At 39.4% G+C, this 18,720-nt stretch overlaps 1 protein-coding gene across 3 annotated transcripts in view; it reads left to right on the top strand.

The window, feature by feature from the left end:
- The window catches only part of TEX2 (testis expressed 2), a 1,745,284-nt gene extending 1,727,092 nt beyond the window's left edge, over nucleotides 1-18,192 (top strand). For all 3 annotated transcript variants that reach the window (XM_044068055.1, XM_044068056.1, XM_044068054.1), the window contains one exon: nucleotides 13,914-18,192. In XM_044068055.1, coding sequence (XP_043923990.1) covers nucleotides 13,914-14,033 — 120 coding nt within the window. In that variant the 3' untranslated portion in view covers nucleotides 14,034-18,192. The remainder of the gene's footprint in view (nucleotides 1-13,913) is intronic.
- The last annotated feature ends 528 nt before the right edge of the window (nucleotides 18,193-18,720 follow it).

Below are 18,720 nucleotides of genomic sequence, written 5' to 3'. Positions count from 1 at the left end.
GGATCAATCACCACCTTGGGATCTTACTGCAGTACTTGAAGGTTTGACACAAAACCCTTTGAACTTTCAGACAAATCTGACCTAAAATGTCTGTCTTGGAAGATGGCTTTCTTGGTAACTGTAACTTTGGCAAAAAGAATTTCTGAACTCCAAAAACTCCTTACATTATTTTCCACAAAGACAGGGTTTCTCTGCAGACTAACCCTTCTTTTTTACCTAAGGTAGCTTCTTAAAATAACATTAACCATTCCACTCACTTGCCAGTTTTCTTTCCAAATTTTGCAAATTAAGGAGAGTACATGCTACACTTCCTTGATGTATACAAACAACTACGTTTATACCTTCACAGTCCAAAACAGTTTAGGTTGTCAGACCAGCTTTTTGTATCTTTCTCTCCAAATTGCTTAGGTCAGTCAGTTTCTAAGGTTACCCTTGCTAAATGGATTACAGACTGTATCTCATGGTTTTACTCTCAGAAGGTTATGACATTACCAAAACGTCCTTGAGCTCACCCAACTAGATCTATGGCTACTTTATCTGCTTTTCAGTCACAAACATCAATTTGATGACATTTGTGCAGCAGCTACATGGTCCAAGGCTTGTACCTTTGTTTCACATTACAAATTGAACACCATGTCTAGAAAGAGAGCCTCCTTTGGTTTAGCAGTACTCCAGAATATCCTTCCATGAGGGCCACCAAAGGTCAGCATAGCTGCGGACTATGTCCCATAAGTGAGGATGAATGTAAAGGACATCATCAGATATATATGTTATGTAATCACCATAACTAGGCATCTTTGTTGTCCATTTTCATTCTTCCTCAGCTCCCTTCCCATACATCTCCCATCCAATTTCTTCTTCTGGAAGGACCTATTGGATTGTGTTTGGAATCTACAGTTCCAGGTTTGAGCCCTATCTTTTCTATCTGACTATAGCTGTTCCTCATCTACTGTTGTGAAGTAAAGCAAACTCGATCTGTGGTAACAGGGATGGAGTGGGGTATTGTGTGTAGAAGGGGGGAGCTCAAGACTTGAATCTGAAGTTCATAGTATGCAGTCGATTCAGATCTGACACCCATAAGTAAGGAAGAATGAAAATGGACAACACAGATGCTTAGTTATGGTGAGTACATAACTTATAATTTTGCATTATAAGCTGGATATTCATTCAAGATCCAGGTTATACTGTGTTACATAATATCCTTCCTTAGTTCCTCCCAAGGATTTTTTTCATAGTTTGTGGACTGTGTCACACAGGTTGAAGCCAGACAGAGCAGACAACATTGGACACGAAAATTATGTACTTAACATAATGATAGATCCATGTCGTCTGTCTCAACCTTTCTCCCTGCCCCCACCTTGGCTTGTTATGGGAAACTATCTGAGTTGGCCAGGCAATGGAGTTCATTTGTTCCTTATCCTTGGAGTCCTGCATCCTCGTTGGTTAGGGAAGTTTATTGTAGGTTGGAGGTAGCTTACATGGGGCAAACTTGATCACAGGAGTACACTAAAGAGCAGGGAATTGTGGGTGAGGGAGGTGGAGCCTGGAGAGTTCAAAGTGAAGGAATTGGCCAGTGTTGTACCTGATAACGCACAGGTTGAACCAGACTGATACAGACAACATATGGAGAGGCTGAGAAAAAGGGTGTACACTTCTGCTGCTCTGACTTTCAGTGCTATGAATTATCAAACCTATGTGACCATTTATGTTTTGGCCCTTTTGACTCAACTTGACCTCAGACCTTCCTGACTCTAAAGGTAAGACTGATGCTTCTCCTTATTGCGTTCCACTTCTCAGGTTGCACGTCACTTCAAATGTAGTTAAGATGCGGCTGATGCATCCTCTAGAACTACTGCTGCCTCAGGTTAAGTAATGAGGAGACACTCTTGGCTCTCCCTCCAAGCTTTATCTGATGATATTAAGGCCAAGCTCCTAGAGGCTCCTTTGGACAATCAAATCTCTTTTGCACAGCTGCTGCTGACTTATTTAAGTCTCTGCAAGATAAAGGTAAAAGTATGCAGGATCTTAAGCAAATTTTGTTTCCCCCATACCCAAATTTCAGAGGAACTATCTTCTAAGTCTGCCTTTGTTTGTAGGCAGCCTCATCAGCCTTCCAAAGGGGAAATGGTTCCTAAGCGTATGTCCTCTGATAAACCCACCCAGACATCTAAAACTCAAAAAAACCCTTTTCAGGACAGATTTGCCTCCATCTGATCTACTTTTTCCCCTTCCTCTCAACCAGATTCTTCTATCTCCCAGGCTTTTCCTGTCTCTTTCTGTGTTGGCAACAGATTACTTCAGGCTGCTGTGTTCTGTCTGTTATCTGCATGGTTATTTTATGGTATGGAAGTCCTTATCCACCTTCTCAGATCTTCCTTTACCTCCTCCAGACCAGCTTCCTCAATTTTCTGAGGTCCTGCAAAATTTACTGGATCAAGGCCACATCCAACCCATTCTAGAATCCCAAAGAGGAACAGCGTTTTACTCCGGAATGTTTCTGGTTCCCAGAAATGAGGGGTCCTAGAAACTGGTCCTTGACCTCTCCTTCCTAAGTACTTTTCTAAAGATTTCTTCTTTTCAAATGCATTCCCTCTAGACTATTTTTCTGTTTTACTTCCACAGGCTTTTTTGTTCTCCCTAGACCTAAAGGACGCCTATCTTCTCATTCCCATTCACCCTCTGTTCAGGACATTTTTGCATTTCTCTGTTTCTTCCTCTCATTTTCAGTTCTCTGCTTTGTCCTTTGGCCTTTCCATGGCTTCAAAGGTATTCATACCGTCTTAGCCTTTTGTGGGCTTCAGGGAATCCAGATATTCTCCTATAGTGGATGTAAAAAGTTTACACACCCCTGTTAAAATGCCAGGTTTGTGTGATATAAAAAATGAGACCACAATAAATCATTTCAAAACTTTTCCCACCTTTAATGTGACCTATAACCTGTACAATTCAGTTGAAAAAACAAACAAATCTGTTGGTGGAAAAAATATAAAAAATAAAAAATGTGCAATAAGCCGGTTGCATAAGTATGCACACCCTTAAAGTAATACTTTGTTGAAGCACCTTTTGATTTAATTACAACATTCATTTTTCTTGGGTACACGCCTGCCATCAATTAAAGAGACTCTGATTAACCCCAGTTAAAGTTCAGCTGTCCTAGTAGGATTTCCCTGACATTTACTCAGTTGCCTGCTACAGCAAAAGACATGGCTCGCAGTGAGCTTACAAAGCATCAAAGGGATCTCATTGTTGAAAGGTATCAGTCAGGAGAAGGGTACAAAAAAATTTCCACAGCATTGGATATACCATGGAACACAGCTAAGACAGTCATTAAAAAGTGGAGAAAATATGGGAGAACAGTGACATTGCAAACAACTGGACGCCCCTCCAAAATTGATGAAAAGACAAGATGAAAACTGGTCAGGGAGGCTGCCAAGAGACCTACAGCAACACTGAAGGAGCTGCAGGAATTTCTGGCAAGTACTGGTTGTGTACTACATGTGACAATAATCTCCCGTATTCTCCATATGTCTGGACTATGAGGTAGGGTTGCAAGACGGAAGCCTTTTCTTACACAGAAAAACATCCAGGCCCAACTAAAATTTGCAAAACAGTACATCAAATCTCCCAAAAGCATGTGGGAAAATGTGTTATGGTCTGATGAGACCAAGATTGAACTTTTTGGCCACAAAACAACACTTTGCATCACCAAAAGAACACCATCCCCACAGTGAAGCATGGTGGTGGCAGTATCATGCTTTGGGGTTGCTTTTCTTCAGCTGGAACTGGGGCTTTAGTCAAGGTGGAGGGAATTATGAACAGTTCCAAATACCAGTCACTTTTGGCCCAAAACCTTCAGGCATCTGCTAGAAAGCTGAAAATGAAGAGAAATTTCACCTTTCAGCATGACAATGACCCCAAACATATATCCAAATCAACAAAAGAATGGCTTCACCAGAAGAAAATTAAAGTTTTGGAATGGCCCAGCCAGAGCCCAGACCTAAATCCAATAGAAAATCTGTGGGGTGACCTGAAGAGGGCTGTGTACAAGAGATGCCCTCACAATCTAACAGATCTGGAGTGCTTTTGCAAGGAAGAGTGGGCCAATATTGACAAATCAAGATGTGCCATGCTGATAGACTCCTAACCAAAAAGACTGAATGCTGTAATTAAATCAAAAGGTACTTTAACAAAGTATTAGTTTGTGTGTGCACACTTATGCAACCAGTTTATTGTACGTTTTTTATTTTTTATATTTTTCTCCTAACAGATTTGTTTGTTTTTCAATTGAATTGTACAGATTATAGGTCATATTAAAGGTGGGAAAAGTTTTGAAATGATTTATTGTGATATTTTTTTATATCACAAAACCTGGCATTTTAACAGGGGTGTGTAAACTTTTTATATCCACTGTATCTGGATAACCTGGTTCTTCAGGCTCCCTCTCAATCCAGGCTTCTGTAGGATCTACACTTTGCCATTCTTCTTCTACACAGTCTAGGATTCACAAGAAGTCAGTTCTTACTGCTTCTCAAGACCACATTTTTCTGTTTTGCAGAATCCATACTATTCTGGTGCTGGCTTCTGTCTCTGACAACCTACTTCCAGTCTGTACTTACGCTTTCTCTCATTTTTGCAAAAGAATTTCTCAGATCTCAGAGGTTCATGGCATCTACTATTTCATGCTTCCCTTTGCCAAGCTTCATATGAGGAAGCTTCAGTGGTACCTAAAGATGGTTTTGCTCCAGTGTTGCCACCCTCTGGAGTTTCCAGTTCCTTTAATCCCTTGTCTCAAACTCAAGTTTCACTGGTGGATTTGACAGATCTCCCTCAATCCAGACCTACTTTTCAGACTCCTACCCTTATTCTCAAGAACTGTTCACAGACATTTTCAGTCTGTGGTGGGGAATTTCTACCAACAATATGAGGGTCCAGGGTCCATGGTCCATTCATTAGAGGTCAGACCATATCAGTATTAAAGAAATGAGTGTGCATATTCTTGCAGTTCAAGCCTTCCATTCTTTTTGGTGTGCAGGCCCTTCAAACATCTTTACAGGCAATACCACAGTCATGTGGTACATGGGCAAGGTCTTATCTTTTTTGCAGGCTAGCCCTTTAGGCCTTGTATTTGGCTCTCTGCCATCAGGCAACCCTTCAAGTGATCGTTATCCATTCAGAGTACCACTTTGTGTCACATTCCCTGAGCAGGTTCAGGACACAACCTCATGAATGGATGCTTCACATTGAAGTGGTTCTGGACACAGTATATCAGTGGGATATTCCTCAAGTGGATCTTTTGCCTCCACTCTGAACAAGTAACTTCCTTGCATCTATTCCCAAGTCCCAAGTCTTCTGACTAGGAAGGTGGATGCCGTGTTCTTTTCTTGGAAGGGAATGTTTCTAAATGCTTAACCTCCTCTTCCTCTATTTCTCAGGGCCCTGCACAAAATCAGAAAGGACTCCTCTAGAATCTTGTTGGTGACCCCTTTGGCACAGACAGCACAGGTTCCCCCTTCTCTTTCACCTGACAAGGGGAATTCATCACAGTTTACCTTCCTAGATAGATCTCACACAAGAAAAGGGGTCTTTCATTCATCCTAACTTGTCCACTCTTCAGTTGACACTTTGGGTAATAGGATTTTGATCCCTTGTAGATGACACTTTTTTAAGGACGTGCTTAAGCTTCTGCAGGACAGAAACCCACTGCTAGAAAATCCTATATGGGTAAATTGATGAGATTTTCTATTTGGTGCCTCAAGTGTCACCAGGATCCCTTCTCAGTTGGGGTCCCTTTGTTCCTTTCCTACATGAGTGAACTGATCCACGCTAGCCTAGCATAATTCTACTGTTAAAGCTCACTTGTCAGCCCTTGAACCTACCATTGACTCTCGTTTTGAGATCAAACATTTCCTTAAAGGCATCCTTCATATCAGGTCCCCAAGAAAACCTATTCCTCCCTCTTGGGACCTTAATTTTTTTACTTGAACAACTGACTCAAGTTCCTTTTGAGCTGCTGCTTCATCATCTTCTTTGTAACACTGTGCATGGAAGACTGTTGTTTTGGTTGCCCTATAAACTTCAGGCTCTGATGGTGATTTCTCCTGTTTTGGTTTTTCACTGGGACATGGTGTCTGTGCCTACTAATCCTTCTTTTATGCCCAAGGTGGTCAAGGGGTTGTCTCTTAGCTTCCTTCCTTTTTTCCTTCTCTGCAGTCTGTTAATGAGAAGGTCCTTCACGCCTTGGAATCTACATAGGCAGCTCAGGTATTATTTAGATAACACAAAGGAGGAAAAGGCTGTTTGTAAATTTGAGCAGCTTTTTGTTTCTTTTCATACCAGGACATTTGGTTTGACAGGTTCTAAGCAAACCATTTCCTTATGGATTCCTAAGACCATTTCTTTTTGTTATTCCTTTCATGCAAAATAGCTTTTTGCTTCAGTTTGAGCTTATTTTGCAATGGCAACAGCCTGTTCTGGAGCTTTGTATACTACATCCATCCTTGAAGTTACTGCTTGGTCTTCTGTCCACACCTTTACTTCTTCTTCTTTCGACGTTTCCCGGTTAGGGGTTGCCACAGCGGATCACCTGTACGCTGATGATTGGCAGTGTAGTTTTACGGTGTTGAGTTGCCAGCCCGGCACCCAACCTTCCACAGAAGGCACACACATGCACACACTCACACCTAGGGCCAATTTAGAGTGTCCAATCCACCTACAGCATGTCTTTGGGATGTGGGAGGAAACCAGAGCACCCGGAGGAAACCCACACGACCACAGGGAGGACATGCAGACTCCGCAAAGAAGGAACCCCAGCTGAGGATTGAACCAGAGAACCTCTTGCTGTGAGGTGGCAACGCTAACCCAATCGGATGTCATTTCCAGGGCCAGAGCAGGATTTGCCAGGGCTATCCTTCAAGTGTTTGAGGAATGCTCCTTCTATCCTTTACAGTAGTTTTGGTAATTTCCCAAGTGTTATGAATACTGAAACAGTGATAAGGAAGACATAGTTGCCCTTCTTTTCACTGTTCAGTCCCTCCCTCTTGCACCCTTTTTCTCTTTCTTCTGTTGGGAACAATTTGCTGGTCAAGAGGTTTTTGCCTTTCTCTTGTGTTTCTCTTTTCCTCTGGATGTGCATGTTCTCCTTTGTCCTAGGACACTTCATTTCTGTGTATGGAGCATACATGCATCACCGTTATGCCCTACTTCATCGCAGGGAGCATAAGCCTGATGTAAGATGCCAGGATGTAAAGCCTTTGGTATTCTGGCTGGATGTTGGGCCCTCCTTGGTAGGAAATCCGACATTATTGCAACAGTGAAAAGAAGGACATACATGTTATAGTAAGATTTTACACAACTGTACTTTACCTTTTGGACTTTTAGTTCTTTAAAAAGAATGATTTCCCCATGTGTTTAAACTTTTGTCTTGGCAAAGCTGGAAAAGCCCAATTTTGAATCACTTGTTTCCTTAAAGCTTTTTCCAAGTTAGAAAAATTATTTTAAGATATTGCTTCAGCTTGATGAGTTGAGTTGCAGCCTTGCAGGCTTTGAAGTACATTGAGCCATTCACGGTTTGCCATCAAGAGAGTTTTGCTGTCTACCAGCACTACTTTTATGGTTTAAGTCAGCCATCGCACTTATTTGTAAGACTGAGTTTATTTTATTTTACAGTTACCTTCTTCAGAATTCTGGTGCGATTTCTTTATATTAAATGGATACTGTAAAACACGTTTAAGTTAATAGATCCTGAACTGGAACACATGATTATCTTTGCATTTCTTTTGCATAAAATATGTCAGGTGTTGGATTTTGCTATGACATGGCAGATGCACACACATTCCAAGTGATATCAAAGCCTTTACTGCTTGATCATCAGCTACCTCTGCATCCTAGGGGTCTTTCAGCAAAAGCTGTTTATGAAACAGTGACGCTGTCATCCATTCATATATTTACCAGACACTACAGTTTGAAATTCCAGTCCAAGGAAAAAGTGTTCTGCTTCTACTGTCAATGTTTGCTAACAGTAGCCTTGCCCTCCTGTGATGTGTAACTTTTCTGCATCAGTTTTGACCTTTTAACTGCCAACCAACAGTTCTCTTCAGCCATTCCATCTCTATTTGTTGCCCACCACCTCATGGCTGCTTGTACCCTATATGACCCTGTGAACTGGGCCTATGACACACCTCTTAGCACAAAAAAATCTGGCAAAAGCCTTAAAATAATGGTGGGGATGAAGGCCCGAAATAGGGACATATTTCAAATATTGGTCTTATAAACTTAGTTGCCAAAATAACAAGATTTGTGTTAGCATGCATTTTCTGAAGGATATGAAGTTTGAAACTCAAATGTATGTCATTATTTAGTGATTTTAATCCTTGGTGATTTGCCGGAAAAACCACAAATTTTAGAGGAACAGACCAAAAATATATGAGGCAAAAATCTGGACATTCTGTGAAAATTTGAACAGATGAGTGGTATGGCCTATGATCTTCTCTAGGAATCAGCCTATATGGCAAATTGCTGTCTTCAACAGCCCATGACTTAGAGACAGAAGCTAATTGGTGAAGTTAGGCTTCCATGTCTTAGTGTGATCATTAGCTAACAATACCTGTTATTTTAGATCCACTATGGTAACGTCAGTGGTACAATTTAGCATGGTGGTTGTTTTCTTTCGGCTTTTCCCATTTAGGGGTCGCCATAGCAGAACTCCAGTCTGCTTTAGCATGGTATCAGAAGAAAAGATATTTGTTTAGAAATTCTTACAAGGTGTCAGAATACTGGAGGAGTTCTGACATGTAGTCAGATTTTTTTTGCATTTCATTTTATCGAGAAAAGAAAAGCTTTATAGTGCATTTTATCTGCCTATCTTCTGCTGTTTAAGTTCATTTTTCACAATTTATGGTGATAATCTGCCAAGTCAGCTTCATTTTGGCAAAGATGTTGCTTACAATTCTCTTGAAAATGCATATTTTCACTGAGTAAGGTATACCATACTAGTTTTCGATTTTTGGCAAGACATATTTGGAGATTAGAGTATCCATCCAAGACCAGTAACTGTGATACTAGAGGGGAACCTGTCCGAAACCTTAACATGCCAAAGAACATCCAGTATTTACATTTCTACAATAGTGCAGTTGAGAAAGCCATCAGGGTCTTTCTTTTTCCTAAAGAAAAAGGAGAGAAACAGTTTGGCAGTATGGAAAATTACTGTCCACGTATATCTTAGCTTGGTCAAGGAAGTATATACCTATGCAAGAAATTAATTTTCACCAGAAGTAAAGGCGTCTAAAAGAATAATGCATGTTACATGAGTTGAGATAAAAGATGCAAGACTGTGAATTTCATCAACTGTGTGCCTTCTTAACCAGAAACAGCACAGTCTGTGGCATATGAAATGATCACATAAGAGGCAGATTGTTAAGAGAATGTAGATGACACTGAAAAAATAGCCACCAATATGTGTTGCAGTAATATAGATAGGGTATTAGGGATTGTGACCGGCAGATGCCAATTGGTCTTCCGTGTAGTGCGTTACCATCATTCAGAATGCTGGTATTGCATATGTGGTCAGAACTGAAGTGCATAGCAAGAAATTTGCTACTTTTTGAAAAGGAAAAAGAGCTTTTTTTAAGAACAGAAAGCACTTTAGAGTTTCATGTGTGACATTAACTGTAGCAGTTGATACAGTTTAAAGAAAATAAGTTATTTTTTCTTTTTGATTCCAGAGGAAGACAGGACCTTTGTTTTGTTTTTCTTTTTTTTTTCCTCAGCTGAAGGGGATTACCAGATCAGGAGACAGCAGTGCGTGCTAGAACAGCTGGCTACACCTCTGGTGTATTGTGTGAGCAAGCCATCAGATGTGCAGTTCATCTGTGGTTGAGGAATTAGAAATATAAAAAAGTTATGCTGTCTAAATATAAAGTGAAACAAACCCTAGAAACTGAAAAAATAATGGAAATTCAGAACTGCATGCATGGTAAACAAAAATAAATTATACTCAGGGTAAGTACTGTAGCTGCAAGTATGATAAGAGGCAAAATAAAGCAAAAAGTTAAGCTTACAGAATGTATGGCGGTGTAAGCTGCTTTGTGCAAATCTATTCCAAGTACAAGAAGTCACAAAAGCAGACAGTTAGTAATGTGGAGTCAAATTAGCTTGAGAGTGCAGTAGGAATGCCATCTGAGAATACTGTGCAAGCTGACAGCCTAGGCAGAGGGCATATAAAAGTCCTGTATGTCACAAAAAATACCAATGAAATTTGAAAAGTATGCTGGAAGAGTTTTCAGAAGTATGAAAGAAAAATACTTGGTCAGATTCAAACTCATTACCTTCATCTTTCCATGCTGATGTCACTGCCACTGGACTAACACGAGCCTCTGAATAGATAAGTGTTGAGTTTTCTCTTCAGAGCTTTTTTCTAGCTAGTAAACCCCTAGCATGGTGATTAAGGTTAAATTATTAACACGTGCACACACACAGATTCAGAGAAACCTTGCTGCTTAGTCCAGTGACAGTGATGCCCACAGGGCATGCTTAAGGCCTTGGGTTGGAATCCCAATGAGAGCTAATATTTTCCTTTCATACTTCTAACAATGCTGATGCAGAAGGCTATCTTTTCATGTGTGTGTGTCTGCTTGTAATCTGAAAAGGGTTTTCAGGAAGTGTGGACTGAGAAATTATGGATAAATGACAAAATGATTGAGTTTAAACTACATGCAAAAGTAGAATGTAACATTCTACTTGCTATACACCTTCTCTTGCTTTCCTCCCCTTTTAATTAGGCAATAAGGCATCCATCTTTCTGGGTACCCATACACATTTCTGCCCACCTGTTTTGATGTTTCCCACCCCCTTGGACCATGCAAAAGCAGCTTGGTTGATATGGGCAACAGTTTGTGCTACCTTTGTTATTTCTTTTTCACATTCTACTTTTTCCCACACTGTGGTATAAAACAGGTGTTTGGCTTTGCAAAGCAGACTCTCAGCCATGTTGATAGGATTCATTTATGACATTTCTTCTCTGCTTTGGCTGACTTCCTGAAGCACAGCAATCTGCTTACTCGTGCTGTTTTTCCTACTACCTGTCTGTTCAGCATTGCTGTAGTGTGCCTGTGCAACACTAGCTCTGTTCTGCATTGATGCACTGTTCTATGATTCAAACCCAAGGTCTCTTGTTTAAATGTGATACTTCACTCTTCCTCCTCAGCAAAGGTGCCAACTGCTGCTGAAGATGCATGAATCTCATTTGTGAATGTCTAAGCAGAGAAAGGGAGAGAGGGAGAGTGACATTCTGTATTGGTCAGACATGATAGTGCAGGATTGTAATCTCTCTTAACATGTGTAGGAACCAAAGTCAGAAAGAGGAAATGATACCTAAAGACATTCCAACAGCACCTTGGTTGTGTGTGGAAGTAACTTGTTTTACCACAATAGTCTCAAATTTCTACTCTGTGTTGATTATTGTTCTAAATATTATGAAAGTATTTAGCCGAAAGATATGACAATTACAAAACAGCATGTGCTGAAGTCAGTAATCACAAGCTATTGAATGTTTAGTTGTATGTATATTGGATCCATAGTGTATATTCCCAATGTTAAGAAATGTTTCCATAGCAGGGGAATATAAACATGTCAAGTCCAAGGCATACACAATCTAATGGTCTAGTCGGTTGTATGATTCAAACTTTAAAAATATGTTCAACAAACATGATGCTTCAAGTCAAATGGAAGTTTTTTTTACATTTTTTTGCTACAGGAATATTCCATTGAATGCAATAGGTCTTTCACCTTTACAGTTACTAATGGGGAGAGGGCTATGAAAAAAAGATTTCTACATATTTTTCATTATTGGTTCCCAAAAGCAGAATGCAGGCAGCATAACTGCTACAAAGAGGACAGGTGAAACCAAAACAATTCTGTGAGAGAGCTATTAAGATTTAATTGTTAAAGGAAAGAGAGTGGGTTAGAGTGGCACTAAATCAGAGCTTTCATCGGAAGTTGCAGATCCAAGCAACTGTAATAACTTATCACCAAATCTCATGCTCTTGTTTGTTTCATTGAGTTGGCATGCAACTCAGGGATGCAATCATGGACACTTGTTGAAGCTTTCAGAACAAATGTTCATTCCCGAGTGTCTGGTGATAGAAACCAGTAAGGAACTGCCAGAGACTGTTTTGAGGTTGTAACTGAATCCATCTTTAGCTGTCATGAAATCTGCAGATTCAAGATCAAGTGTAGTATGCACCATTGAGTCATCTAATGAAACAGTATCATCTGCTTCCATTGCTGCTAGAGACAGTGGTGTTGGACTGAAACAGGACGATCATTACTGCTATGCTCATTATGTTATACACTGATCAAGAAACCACTCTGATACCAAGACTGTATGTCCATCCATCCATTGCTGAGGGCTATCACATATGTGGTATATGATATAGTATACCTTTAAAATAGCGAGAGAGAGAATAATATGGGGTGTGGATCATGTAACAAAGAGGACTTATCACTTGTAGAGGCTTAATGAAGAAGCGTCTCTTTGTATATACTTTGTTCTTCCTTAGGCCTCCTCTGCCTGATGCATTAACTAATAACACCTCTTTAACTGCAAATTTTGCAGTCTAAGCTATAGTCAGAGATTTATCCCTCCACACCGTGGTACTAACACAGGACTTAACTTTTTTCTACATTTTAGGAGCACTAAAAGGACTGAGGAGGTAAAAATAGTATTGTTGTATGAGTTGATCAGCAGTAGATTTAACTTCTTTTCAGTACTAACAGCTTCCCTTGTTTTATTATTTTTTTGTTCTGTGTACTTGTATTTTCTTCATAGCTGCATGAGTGTGTTTGTAGAGCGGTAGCTGATGTGAGCTCCCTTAACCTGTTTTTGGTTCACTTTTGTTCCCACTGCCTGTCATTCATTAGCCTCCTTCCCAGCCAGTCGGCTTATTCATTCCCTATCACTGTGGTAAGAGTTAAACAGAAGATACCTTCATTCAGACAGCCATCAGAATGGTTTATGGTTTTATTTTTTGCAGCCCTAACTCTCTTTACCAAGGCATTTGCTCCTATTTAGTGTATCCTCAAATATATGCTAGCTCCTTTGTCCTCTGCAGGAGAGGTGAGCAGGCCACAGTACATCACTTCACTCCACTCCACCCACTCCTGTAAGGCTTCCCTAAATCCACCTCTGGTTGCCTGGATTGCAGTCAGTCTATCCCTCTGTGCCACGCACCCTGATAACCCTGCATTATTTGGACAGATGCAACCCCTGTGTGGTTGCCAGGAACTTTAAGTAAAAAAAAAAAAAAAAAAAGAGAGAGAGAGGGTTATTTCAGGCACACTGTTGAACAAAGACGTGGGGAGTGTTTTTAAGTGTTACGTTTGTGCTAAAACAAATCTGATTTAGTTTTGGGTGTTTGCAGAGCTGTGGCTTTAAAAGTATTAAAGTTTATTGTATATCTTGGGTTGCCTGTGAGAAGCAGCTTGCTGCCACCCAGTGACCTAACCTGTTTGTTGCAGCCAACATAAAATGAATTACTTTGAACAGCTGCTGAATGCAAACCAGAACTGGGATTAACTCATGTATCAGGATCACCAAAAGGACAGGAAGTGAATTGTTGTACTGTTATACTGAGTACCTTGCACAGCTGTGCTGTCTTAAATATCTGATGTCTTCATTCCCTTTTGTCAGATGTACAGGTCTTTTGAATCTGTGATAACACGAACCAACATAGACCAAACAGATTATTCGTTATGCTTTTTAAAATTATGTTGTGTAGTACATTTTGCATGCAAAATGCAAAGCAGCACTAGACTCATACTTGTATCAGTTTCTTAGTGCTTAGACTTATGCTGTAAACTGTTTTGTTTGAAAAATATACATAAGTGCTTCTGCTAACATGGTTCTACTTTTCCTTCAGAAAATTTTTGTCATGCCAAATATGGATGATGTCTACATTTCTATAATGCATTCAGCCATGGATCCCCGGTCAACTTCAGTGTACTCTGAACCAGTTGCTGATGCTGCTGATCGACTGTGAAATGTGAAGATGTACAATTTACAGTATTATTAAGTCAATGGTATCTCTCTCTCTCTCTCAGCTGAGCTGTAGCCATACCACCTGTGCCATCTTCAAGACCTCTTGCTCAATGGCTTCATTTTAAGTAGCCCAAGACCCTCTTCATTGAATGATATGTTTAAGAAAAGATTTTGCTTAAAAGTATACACAGCAAAGTTTTGTCAAGAAGTAGATTATATTGAGATAGGCCTTACATCTGTAGTTGCAGAAGTGAGAGAAACACCTGTTAAGCTAGCAGGGTAAGACAGTTCCATTTATACATTTTAGTAGTGTTTTGTATTGCTTTCTCTTAAATACTGGAATACAAATCTAAACCCTTTCAGTAGGACAGAACTTGCTTATACCCACGTGCTCTGTAAAAAAAAGTAGTAAGGAATGACGGCTGCTTACTTTGGTATAAATAATCGCCTAATGTGGGTTTGTTTTCTTCTGCTTTTCTATTGTTGCTGTTCATTAAAGATGCTAGTACCCCATTTTCCAAGCACTGTGCTGTAGGCTCCTCTTTTGCTCTTGAGTCATTGTTGGAACCCTTGTCCTATAGAATTGATTTATGACCCTTTAGACAGCTGTGGTATTTGCCTGCTTCTCTCTGGGTACCCTTCTGTGTTGCAAACAAGAATATTGCATTTGTTTTTCTTCATACTCAATAAGCAGATAAGAGGGTCTTTGTGGTTTGACTTCCCAAGGATCCATGTTTTTACCCTACACCTGCTTGTAGAGCTATAATAATGTGATTGTATGTTCCAAGGTGCAGCTTTCTTCTGAGAAGGCAGCAAAGGGGCAGAATGACCATCTTTGTAATGGTGTAAATCAAGAAAAACTGATTGGGTTATGCATAAAACTTTGATGCCAAGGCTACATACACAAGCCTAACTGGGAGGAGCACTGCTGTTCATATTTTATGTGCATCATGGGCTATGAAGTGTGGTATGTTGTGCCCAGTCCTGTATGTAAAGTACTAGCCAAAACATTAATTTCAACTAGCATTTGACTTTTGGCTTGGAAAGTTGTTAAGGTGTCTTTCATGTTAGCCATGTGCACAAATGTATTTATTTTTATGATAGTGAAGCTGGGGACAATCTGCTAGCGTTGTGAACACTCACACTGTGTGTACAGCCAACTGTACAACCACTGCTGAAGGTTATTAGGATTTCTAATTCACTCTGCCTTGCTCATAAGACATTTAAACATCAATCTGACACAAGTTTTCAGAAGGCATTCTTCAGTCTTTCTGTTTACCAGGCTGTGATGGCAGCATCTAGAAGCACAACAGAGACATAGAGTTGCACATATTTCCTTTACTACATTTTAGTGGTCAGTGCATATAAAAAATATGGTTTCTGACCTGACAGGCAATGAATGCCTCATTCCTAAGCAGGTACATCTACCAGTAAGACTGCAGCATTTAGCAGCCTTGATTAGGCTTGCAATAAACATGTTCCTCTATGAGGCACTTAGAGGCTCTTATTTCCTATTCTTTCTTCTGCTGCCCAGCCTGTGAACAGAACTAGAGTAAATGCCCTAACTTTCCTTCTGTTCCCCCAGTAGGAGGGTATTGGTGTTTTCTGTTAAATCAGATACTGCTTCACCCACAAGAGAACCAAGGAGAGTAGTGTGCATATCATCTACATAGAGGGATAGTTGTTTCCCAGCTGTCCCTACTGGCCAGTCTAGGACAGGCAGAGAGATCTGTTAGAACAGCCCTCCTGTCTCAGTCTCCTGCTGTTCACCAAAAAATACCACCTTTCTCATAATGACCATAAAGTAAGTCCTTACTTAGAAAATGGTGCAGACAGGGGAAAAACATTCCAGATTTTGAAAGGGGACTCTAAAATAAGCATTGAATTGAAACACATACAATGTGTATTTAGTCAGTGTATTTGAAGTTTCAGATTTGAAGCTCATCTCTGTGCATTCCAGTCCTGCTACTTGTAAATGGGATTGTGCTGTCTTCAGTATGTATATGTTTATGTTTAAAGGAAAATTGATGTGACAAGTGTTTTCAGAGCTGTAGACATTTAAGAGCATATGGTTACAAGGCCTTTATTCCTTGTTCAGACTAGCTGCTATTGCATTTTTTTTTATTTAAGTTCTCTGTAGCCTCTTAAATTAATTCCTTTTAGTTAGTTGTTCTCATAGTAGGTTCAAGCTGCCAACACTACTTTTTTAATTGAGATGGTAGTTTAGCACAGAGAATTAAGATTTTCCTGGTTGTGATTCCCTTAGACACCACTCATACTGGGACTGAGCAAATGATTTTAACCATGTGCCCCAGGGTCATCCTTGAAAATCAGGCACTTCAACCAAATGGCTTTGCCTCATTATGTAAAAAAATAGTTTTGTCTCAAACTATATTAAAAAAAAACTTGGTTTCCCCATTGTTGAATATAATTGTAATAAGGGGAAAACATCTCCACAGTTCCACAGAAAAGTAGCAAATGACCTTTGCCATATCAAGTTTTGTCTTTCTGTAAACCCTAGATTATTTGCTGCTTCTTTTTCATGATAATCTTTGCTTCAACAATTTATAGTATGTTGAGGATTCCTTTTAACTGTTTTGAGTGCTATAGTGACACTTCAGAACTGTAAGAGACCATCAAAGTCAGTGTATTTCAAATTAGCCACTTTTTTTCTGAAACTGAACTTAATGTGCTATACAGACTTCTGGGGTTTGCATCAGAGATGTGGGGACTCACAAACCTATCACTAACAACTCAAAAATAAGTATCCTAATCAAGATGAATATTCACTTTTCAGGTTGCAGATTCAGTGGGTAACATGGCTACAGCATACCAAATCAATATCTGAATATGTCTATTACGAGTGCTCTCTCTGTTCAGACTGTGATTTACATATGTGTAAAAAATATTTTAATGGAGAAGCTAAGTGTGAATATGTCATGTTGAAGTTTCAGAAGTTGCAAAGCAGACTTCACATTATGATTTGTTACAATATGTGCATTTTTAAGGGTTAGACTGCCAAAAGGGGTGTGGGAGGAAATACTTCAAAATGAAGGAAATGCAGTGAAGGGGTGTATTAAAATAAATTAAACTGCAAAGCCATAGATCCCAAGCGTAGCTAATCCTACGCAGGGAACATAATTGTATGTGTTTGTCTGTTGATGGCCCACTCATAACAGACTGCTTTGTTGCTGCTGAACGCATGATCTGACATTTCCATTTATTTTTATAAGTCTAATACTGCACTTAGAGGTACTTTCAAAGGTAATCACTACAGTAATCAGCTGTACAGTTCTGCTGTATCAATGAAGGTACTGTTAACCATAATGTTAAATTATTTATTTTTGTCTAACTGCATTTCTGCTAAGTTGAAGACAAGTTATTTCTTATTTTGCAGTGTTTGCTTAATCTAAAAGTTTAATTCAGGGGAAGATATGACATTTACTGTTAGGAGACGGTTAGAAATTCTGCCATGTTTCAAGACATTTTTGTATTTTTTTTCCATAAGTGGCCAAAACTTTTGAAGATTGCAACATTCTACTTGTTTAGCACATAATCTAATTAAGAATTCGTAATGTCCTCCCTGTTTGAGGACTAGACAATGCTCATGTGTACACATGGCATGTAGAAGGACAGGTACGCCGAATACTTTCATTTCCAGTTCTTTGATTGCCCAACATCAGCATTACAGCACTTACCAGAAATTTATGGCCATTTATATTTTGGTTTATGAATGACGGTTCAGTTTTTATGCAGTATATCCCATTTTAAGCCTTCTTTTACATGTGTTTAAACATTGTTTTACAATTTAAAAATGTATATTTTGTAAATGTGCTCTTCCTTTGAATACGTGTTACAATGTTGGCATTTAAAGAAGTAACACTGAAAGATTAAATGTTTATCTATATCCAAGTGTATTTTTGTTCCTTTTTTCATCTTTATTATATATTTGTGAATACACCCAACTTTTCAAGTCTGTTTGCACACCAGACTTCTTTGGGTCAATGTCTGCAAGTCTTGTGACATTTTTTGTGTGTATGGGCAGTAACAATGAACTAGCTGCACTAATGTATATGCAGATGTATGCATTCATTACTTCTGGATTGTCATATTGCAAGTAATCAATTTCATGATTATAGTTAATAAATTTATTTCTCACATTCCTCTGGTATATATATTCTGTAAATCAGTGTGTATATTCAGGCTGAAATGTTATTTTCATCACAGTGCTTCATTTTTAGTGACATACTTTTTCTTCTATATGTGAAAAAGGACTTACACCTTTAAAGGCGCAGACCTGAGTAGAAAGAGGCAACTAATTCATTTTTCTTTTAATAACTGTTAACAACCCTTCAGTTTTTTTGACTGCCAGGTGCTATATAGTCAGTATCTGCCCAGGAGAAAATGCTGTCTTCTCACACTAACCACTGCCAAAAAAGCATATTTTGATGTTCTGGAGAGTCCACTCTGAGGAGTAGTAGCAAAACTCTTTCAGTGGTCCATTAAATTGTGTGGTTTAATAGTAGGGATACTTCTCATGGCCTGCCCTCTCAACTTCCTTCTGCCTTTTCCTCCTCTGGTCAATGGCGTATATAAACAACAGTATTTAAACTCCTCACCAGCAATTCCCATACTGAGCCAACATTATTGCTTTGGCTGTACCACTACACTCCTCCATCATACAGCCA

Source organism: Protopterus annectens, chromosome 4.part0, assembly GCF_019279795.1.
Source record: "Protopterus annectens isolate FY-2018-M chromosome 4.part0, PAN1.0, whole genome shotgun sequence".
NCBI classification, from domain to species: Eukaryota; Metazoa; Chordata; order Ceratodontiformes; family Protopteridae; genus Protopterus; species Protopterus annectens.
Note: the sequence above shows the minus strand (reverse complement) of the source record. Positions and strands in the feature narration are given on the sequence as shown.